General features: G+C 55.1%; 1 protein-coding gene across 1 annotated transcript; it reads right to left on the bottom strand.

The window, feature by feature from the left end:
• Positions 1-5,935: 5,935 nt before the first annotated feature.
• FZD2 (frizzled class receptor 2) lies at positions 5,936-7,734 on the bottom strand. Its single transcript, XM_054593353.1, has one exon. It carries the CDS (start codon positions 7,723-7,725, stop codon positions 6,028-6,030), a length of 1,698 nt encoding a protein of 565 aa, XP_054449328.1. The 5' UTR covers positions 7,726-7,734; the 3' UTR covers positions 5,936-6,027.
• Between the last annotated feature and the right edge of the window lie 944 nt (positions 7,735-8,678).

Consider the following 8,678-nt stretch of genomic DNA (forward strand, 5'->3'; position numbering starts at 1 on the left):
AAGGAGGTTGCAGTTAAGAGAGGAGAGGAAAAACTAACAATAACTGGGATACGCTGTGACGAAAGAGAACACAAAGTGGGAACAAGACTGGCCTAGGATATGGCTGTCTACAGACGAGCCACCTGATCCAGGTAAGTTCTGCGACAGTAGTAGCTAATATCCAGGCCAGGGGAAGGGAAGGGCATTAGGGCCACAGGAAGAGTATGTGCCGAGTCATGGAGCATGGTTGGCCTGGAAACACGTGAGTCCCAGAGGCTGGCATGTCGGAGAGCAGGGAGGACACCGGGAAGTGAATCTCAAGAGCTAAAAGCCAGATCCAGATCTTGGAAAGCTTTATGTGCTGAGTGAGGAGGAACGCTCCTTGGAGGCATTGCAGGATTTCAAGCAAGAGAGTTGGAAGCTCAGACCCCACCCTCTGGCCGCCTCCCCACACACAGGACACTAAACCCAACATTCGGAATTCCCTGAAAGCCTCGTTCCTCCCCCAGAGAGTTCCCTGGGAAGCCTAGACCTAGAGAGACATGCCCTTTGAGTCTGGGACACGCCCATTGCCAACTGGGAGCCTTGGCTGGGAATCCTCTCCCTTCCTCCCACAATTCCTGTTGTCACCTCCCACCCCCACCCCAGCGTGGCCACTTCAGGCCCACTCCCTCCTGTCACATTTCCTCTTGAGGGTGATGCCAGAAATGAAAATTAAGCACCCTCACTTCCCTGCTCACTCTCTGACTCCACCATTCTAATCAGCTGCGGAGCCTGGCGCATCCTACGCCCAGTCAGAGGAAGAAGCATAGACACACTGGAGCTTTCTGGGGGAGCCGGGCTCTGGGCTCTGCCCTCCCCTCCACCGGCTAAGGCTGGTGATTAGCTGGGTTAATTATATCCAAGCCATTTCCGATTGGCACAAGCCCACCCACCCACAGAGTCTGTCCAGAAGGCATGCGGGCCGGGCCAGGGTCAGGATGCCAGGGCACCAGCTAGCCTGGAAGGGGTCCTGACCCCTGCCGTGGGCGATGGAGAGTGGTTGCCCTGCCCCCCCAGGACCTCCACCCCTCCCCTCACCCCAGGTCTTCCTCATCCCCATCCTCCTTTTTTCATGTCCCCACACAAATCCCTTTCCCTCCCTTCTCCCCCCAGGTTTGGAATGAAATCATGGGGCTCTGAGTTCCGCACGAGGCCCCGACATAAACACTCTGATTGGGGCTAATTACAAGGGCCAGGTTGGGAGGCTGGAGCCTTCAGAAAGCTTGGCTTTCAAACAAAGGACCCAGGGCTCAGCCCCCAGCCCAGGCCGGCTCCTCTCCAGGCTTCATTAGGAATAAGGAGGGGGCCCAGGGCCATGGGCGGTCCTCTCTAAACCAGTCAATGGTCTCTGAGTTTGTTTCATGTCCCAAGTCCCATCTTGTCCTTTCCCCAGGCCTCAAATCTCAGCCCTTCCCGTGTGTCCTGGAAAAGCAGCAAGTCTGCAGTGGAAGGCAAGGCAGTCAGGGAGGGGCACCCGGGCTGTGAGTCTGAGGATGGGGCAGAGCAGGGGGAGGGGGCGGCTCTGGGGAAGCCAGCTGTGACAGCCCTAGCCCTAATTAGCCAGCTTCAAAGCCAGCTGGAGAGAGAGCCCGCCCACCTGCGTGCCCTGCTCACTCAGGCGGGCAAGACATTTCTGTCCTAATCAGAGGAGAGCGGGAGAAAAATCACTGTCCACCACCGCCCTGAGGAACCTCCAGACCATGAGTTGGCACCCTGACTTAGGAGAGCACGAAAATCGTTCTATTCTGCTAAAACTGCCAGGAACAGTAGGTTAAAGAGTCCTCAAGAAATGTGCATCCTTTGACTCAAGGATTCTACTGTATTTTTAGGACTTATCCTAAGTAATTGGAAGAGCACTACAATTTGTTGAGCTTCTACTACGTGCTGGCTCTGTACGTGCACCGTCTGATCTAACCCTCACAGCAAGCTTGCGGGACAGTTACTGTGGCCTTTTCACAGATGAGGGCTGGGGCTCCGAGCCAGGCACTTCCTCAGGCCGAAGCCTGTGCTCTACCCTTGGCTGGTCTACGGCTTTTTTCTTTCTACTTTTTTCTCTCGACTACAAAGGTATTGCACAGTCATTCCCCTGCGGCATCTAGATAACTTGTTCCCTGAAAGAGAAGCAGGACTGAGTGAATAATCTGGTATCCTTGGTTTTGCAGGCCTGATGGTTTTTCTCTTCTCTACACCTTTTCCACGGCAGAGGTGATTAAAGACCAGGGTCACTAGAGTCTGAGGTAAAAGCTGCCCCTTGGAGAAGTGAAGATACTCAGTAATCAGGCCTAGAAACTATCTAAACCAGGCATTGGAAAACTAGCTCGGGGGCAGGCCGTGGAATGGGGGGCACAGCTGGAGGGTCCATAAACCCCCGAAAGTTAAATGCAGAATTCTGTGTTCATGGGAGCCTGACCATTTTCTCCCAGGAGGTCCAAAGATTTTCCAGGTTCTCAGAGGACTCAGTGGCCCCCTGTCTAAAACCCATTTGGAGGAGAGGAGGGTGAGTCCAGAGGAGGAAAGGGCCTACTACAGGGGCAGTGAAATTGTCCGGGACGCCATGCCCGGAAGCGGCAGGAGCTGGGGCTGCCGCCCGTAGCCAGGCACATGCCTCACACACCTGAGACAGACCCCACCTACAGAATCCAGCCCAGGTCTGGGGTCCCCAACACCCTCTTGGAGAGGCTTTTGAAACAATCCAGAAGTCGGCAGCTCCAGATCCCATTGATCCTCACTCTTTGGGGACGTTCAGAAGAATTTTGTTATGGAAAACTTTACTGTCCTTTTTTGGGACTAGCTCTTAAAGGACAAAGAGTTTGTGACTAATGGAACTATTTTTTCAGGAGAGGAGTCTGAGGGGGGTGGGAAGGAAAAGCCAAAGTCTCATCAATGAGGGAGGAATCTGGAGGAGAGACGTCCTGGATCTTGAGAACGAGCAGCCTTGCTCCTGTGTGGGACTGGGTGAGGGTGGAAAGTCAGGTAGAAAGCAGCTTTGGTCTGAGACCTGTCCCGGGTCCGGGGCCTCAGGTGAAGGGTTTTCCTTCCGGGCCCTTGACCCTCCACCACAGCCTCCCTCTTTCAAACGGAGGCACCAATCTACTGACAACTACCCACAGGGTGACCTAGAGTTCTGTAAATGCAGGCCTCCAAGCCAATGTGTTTAACTGGGTTTTCCAAACAAGAGAGTAGAGACTCATCCCCAGGTGTGGCGGTGAGTGGGTGAGCCCCAGGCACTGTCTCCCTAACTTCCCCACCCGTGGGCTAAGGCTTGCCTCCCCTCCTCTGTGTCCTTTCATTAAAGCAGTGAAGGCAGCCATGGAGGGGGCTCCCTGCTGCTCTCTGCAAGGTCATTCAGCCCTAGGCCACCCCTTGGAGAAGCAGAGGGCACCCAGAAGGCCCTTCCTTCCCCAGAGGCATCATCGTCTATCCTCCTGCCACCACCATCCATAAAACTCCCCCCCCCCCCCAGTTTCCTTGGGCCCTCTTCCCCTCTGTTGGCGGGAGACTTTAAGGGAGGGAGTTGAGAAGAACAATCTTCACCAAAATCCTCTCCCTCCCACCACACGCGGGAAGGAAAAGGTCATTGTGGCTCATCTACCATCTCCTCCTGCTGAGAGCGGGTGCCGCTGACAGGGTACCTGCTGCACAGAGAGCCCGGGTGCTGGGGCCTTCGAGGTGGTGGGGCCTCCTCCCCAGACCTTCAGCAGGGCCCGGCTCTGCTCCCCGCACTGGGCCCCGTCAGCCACTGGGAAGGCGACACCCCGCACCCCCATTCTCAGGCTTTCCCCATTCTTTCCAGGAGAGGCACTCGCAATTTGTTTGTAATTTAACTCTTTCCTGCAGCCCTTGTGGGGTTCCTTTCCCATCGAATCCTGCAACAAACGGAGCCTAAGCCTTGTGACACCTTACCCGCCTACTTTCTTGACAGTTGAGGGAATCTTACGTTGGGACTTCACACATATCATCATTAAAGAAAAAGCTAGTTTTAACGTATGTTGGCCACCAGCACAAACGACTTGGGGGAAGGTTATATATTTTGGGAAAGGGGCTCTGCTGAAACCCTCAGACTTCATACAATTCCAAACAAAGCCCCACATACGACTTCAATTACCACCAAACATTTCCAGATCCCCTCCCCCAACATAAACTAACACACGCAAACACTTGGAAGTAGGGGTTCTAACTTACTTTCTCCCTTGTTCCAAAGACTGCCAACAAAGGGTGGTAAGGCTCAATTTTCCCCAACCCCATTTAGCTAAGAAAGCAAGGGCTAGAGCCAGGAGCCTCTTCTCTACCCCATCCTCAACGGAACAACGCCGGGGAGACTGAAGGAGGAGGTGTGGTTTGGTTAAACTAATAAAATGTTACAACCCTGTTAAATACAATTAAAGGGCTAGATCTCTAGAAGATAATTAAATGCACTTTATTATTATGATTATTAGCTTTTAATTTGCACTATTATCAAGAAACAGGAAATTGTGAAAAATTGAGTTTTGTGGCATATTTGTCTGACCCCCCCCCCGCCCCCCCCCGCCACCCCCCGTCCTCGAATCAATTCTTTAGAATTAAAATTCTAAAATATTCCAAATAGTTGAGGGAGATGATGTGTATTGGAAACTGCAATTCTCATACCAGTGTCAAAGATACTTTAAGAAAGTCTTGACTTTTATTTGTGGGGGGTAGGGGGAAGATAAGAAACATCTGTTATAAACATTCTATCAATCTTATGATATAGAATGTCATGTAAACACTCAACCCCGCCCCCACAGTCACAAAGAGCCTGCCCAGAGCCTTCTTCCAAAGCAAAGATACCCACCTTTCCCCACCCCACCCCCCTTTCTGGACAAGTTTGAAAATAAACCAGTCTTTTGTCAAAGGAAAACTAAAAACCCCACCAACCCATCTGTCCCCTCCCCCCAACCCAACCCATTTTTTTATTGCTTTTCAAAAAAAAAAGCCCTAAACAACAAGAAAAACCCACACATAACACACAAACCACCCCAAAAACGGCTAACCTGAATGCCAGAGAAGATAATTGGTTGAGGGAGTGGGATCAGGGTGCAATCTTCGGAGGAAATTAGGGGAAGGCTACAAGGGCATCACCAAACCCCAACATTTGTGAGCCAATAATACTCCCCCTAAAAATGTGATAAGGGATCAGGATCGGTACTCAAGGTAGTGTGTGGGGGTGGGGGAGAGAGGGGTTACTTTCAAAACACACTTCACAAAGCACTTTCGCCCACTCCAAGTGCTTAGGGCAGCAAGTTGAAAAGAAGAAAAGTTAAGGAGCAGAAAGATCTTCCTGTCTGCAGGGGAGTGGGCCAGCGGGGTGGAGGCCATTCCACCCACGCACGATCTCCGCCCTCTCCTCACCACCCTACCCGTTGGTTTGTTTGGTGTTTTTTTTTTTTTCCTTTTTCTTTTTCCGCGTCTTCATCTCCGTTAGGAAGGTTCTAACAAAGATCGAGTGAAGGAGACAAGACAAGTGCGGAGGGAAAAGGGGGAAGGGAAATAAGAAGAATCCAAATCTTGTTCAAAAATATCCACCGGCTTCCCCAGGCCCAGCGTCAGTGAAAGGGCTCACCAATTTGGCTTTAGAAGTTAAATGTAACAAACCAGCCAACACCTCCTCCAGCAGGTTCAGCCCTGCCAAATCACCAAAAACTCCTAACCAAAGTGAGGGGGGGTGTTCGAAAGGGCGCTGAAGAAAGGCGAGAACACCCGCAACGCCCCCTCCTCCCAGTCCTCAGCCCTGGCGCCCGTCGCCGATTTTTTTTTTCTTCCTTTTTTCTTTTAAATAGAAAATATATAATTAAATTTACAAAGACTATTTACAGTTTTAATTACAAACCTGGTGGGGGTGTTGGGCAGAGTTACCTTTAAAAAGCCACCTAAAAAAGAAATGGTTTCGATTGTTCTTTATTTAAAAAAATAAAATAAGGAGTCTGTAGGAGCACCCCCCAACCCGGGGCAGAGGAGAGCGCGGCGCGGCCCCGGCCTGGGGACACCTCCTCACACGGTGGTCTCGCCGTGCCGGCTGTTGGTGAGGCGCGTGTAGAACTTCCTCCACGAGTGCAGCGTCTTGCCGGACCAGATCCAGAAGCCCGACGTGATGCCCACGATGAGCGTCATGAGGTATTTGATCATGTAGACGGTGAAGTCAGGCGACATACGCGGCGTGTAGTGCGCTGGGCACGGGATGGCCAGGCTCTTGCAGTGCTGGCTCACCCACGAGCGCTCCCAGTGCTCTCGGAAGGCCTGCTCGTAGAAGTAGCAGGCGATGACGATGGTGGCGGGCACCGTGTAGAGCACCGAGAAGACGCCGATGCGCACCATGAGCCGCTCCAGCTTCTCGGTCTTGGTGCCGTCATGCTTCATGATGGTACGGATGCGGAAGAGCGACACGAAACCGGCCAGGAGGAAGGACGTGCCTATGAACAGGTACACGAAGAGCGGCGCCAGCACGAAGCCCCGCAGCGGGTCCAGGCTATTGAGGCCCACGAAGCACACGCCGCTCAGCAGGTCGCCGTCAATCTGGCCCATGGCCAGGATAGTGATTGTCTTGACCGCCGGCACGGCCCACGCGGCCAGGTGAAAGTACTGCGAGTTGGCCTCGATGGCCTCGTGGCCCCACTTCATGCCCGCCGCCAGGAACCAGGTGAGCGACAGGATGACCCACCAGATGGAACTGGCCATGCTGAAGAAGTAGAGCATCATGAAGAGGATGGTGCAGCCCTCCTTCTTGGTACCCTGAACCACCGTGCGGTAGCCGTCCTCGGAGAAGCGCTCGTTGCACACCACACGCTCCTGGAGCACGAAGCCCGCGATATAAGCCACCGACACCATAGTGTAGCAGCCGGACAGAAAGATGATGGGCCGCTCAGGGTAGCGGAAGCGCTGCATGTCCACCAGGTATGTAGTAACGGTGAAGAAAGTGGAGGCGCAGCACAGCACCGACCAGGTGAGGATCCAGAGGCGCGCGAAACGCGTCTCCTCCTGCGAGAAGAACATGGAGCCGTCGGGCCGCGCCGGCTCGCAGGGCGCCGCGCAGTCGCGCTCGCCCAGGAACTTGTAGCTGAGATAGGACGGCACCTTGAGCACGCGCGGGCAATGAAACGGGTGTTCCAGCGTGGCGTAGCGCGGGGGCGAGCCTCCGCCGCCGGGGCCCCCCGGGGTACCCCCAGCACCGGGCTGCAGGCCGGGCGGCGGCGCAGTGGTGAGTAGCGCGGGCGCGCCGTCCTCTGAGTGGTTCTGGCCCACGCAGATCTGCTCCGCGCCGTGGCGCGGGAAGTGCTCGCAGCGTAGACGTTCGGGCCATTGGAAACCGAACTTGTTCATGAGAGCCTCGCAGCCCTGACGTGCGCGCTCGCAAATGGAGCGGCACGGCGGGATGGCCTGCTCCAGCACGGTGCACACGGGTGCGTACATGGAGCACAAGAAGAAGCGCAGTTCGGGCGAGCACTGCACTTTCACCAACGGGTAGAACTGGTGCACCTCCAGGCCCGCGTCCTCCTGGTTCGTATGGCCCAGAAGGTTGGGCATAATGGTCTGGTTGTAGGCAATGTCCGTGCACAGCGGGATGGAGATGGGCTGGCAGAAGCCGTGGTCCGGAATGGAGATACCCTTCTCTCCGTGGAACTGGGCCGGCCCCGCGGCGGGCAGCAGCAGCAGCGGCAGCAGCAGGCGGGGCAGGGCGCTGCGGGGCCGCATGCTGGCCGCCGCCCCCCACCCGGCTCCCGGGCGGCCCCCCGCCCCCGCCCCCAGTCCGGAGACCGCGCGCCTTCCCCGCCGCCGCCTCACCGCGGCTGCCGCCTCCCGCGCCTCTTTGCAAACTTTGCTCGCGGCCGCAGAGTTGGGGAGGCCGGGCGGGGGAGGGGGCGGCGCGCCTGCCCGCTAGCTCGCCTCAATCGGACTGAGCAGCCGAAGACACGGCGCGCTGCTTGCTCTCTCTCCTCTTCTTCCTCCTCCTCTCGCCTCTCCCCTCCCTTCTCCGCCCAGCGACTCCTTTGTGCCTTCCTCCAGCCCTCACCTCGGCCTCTCCGATCCCAATTAGTCGGTTTCAAGGGGGCCCCCGCCGGCGGCCCCGCCCTCTCCTCAGCCCCCCAAAAAAGGGAACCTTGAAACCGCCCCGTCGAGCCCCAAGCACCATCCCAAAATGTGCTCTCGGCCAATCAGATTTAAACCCGAGGACCAGCCCCGAGGGCTGGATTGGTCGACCACAATATAATGAGATCAGAAACCAGATGCCAACAAAACTTTCCCCCCCTCCTTTTGCTTTTTAAAGAGACACGCTGTTATTACATTAAGGGCTGTTTGCCCAGTACGGGGTTTCTCCCGAGTCGAGGAGGCGAAATCCGTAGACACTCATTCCCCTGCCCTGCGGCGGACCCAAACGTCTCAAACCTGGATCCCTTGTCTTCCGGGGGCCAAGGCGCTCTTCGGGGCAGGGCCTCTTTAAGTCCTTGCCTCCGCCCCTCCTCCTCGAACCCCACCTATTCCAGTCCAATTTTTCCGATCAAGTGAAAAATCTCAAGTCAAAAAAGATTTTTTTTTAGAAAAGAAACACTTTTAAAAAGCTAACAGGTAACAAAGACTCTTATCTCAGCCTCTTCTCATGGAGTCCAGACAAAAGTTTCACTTCACCCCACGAGTAGAACCCTAGG

This window comes from Pteronotus mesoamericanus, unplaced genomic scaffold (assembly GCF_021234165.1).
Source record: "Pteronotus mesoamericanus isolate MK-2021 breed Mesoamerican mustached bat unplaced genomic scaffold, CSHL_Meso_final scaffold_408, whole genome shotgun sequence".
Lineage (NCBI taxonomy): Eukaryota > Metazoa > Chordata > Mammalia > Chiroptera > Mormoopidae > Pteronotus > Pteronotus mesoamericanus.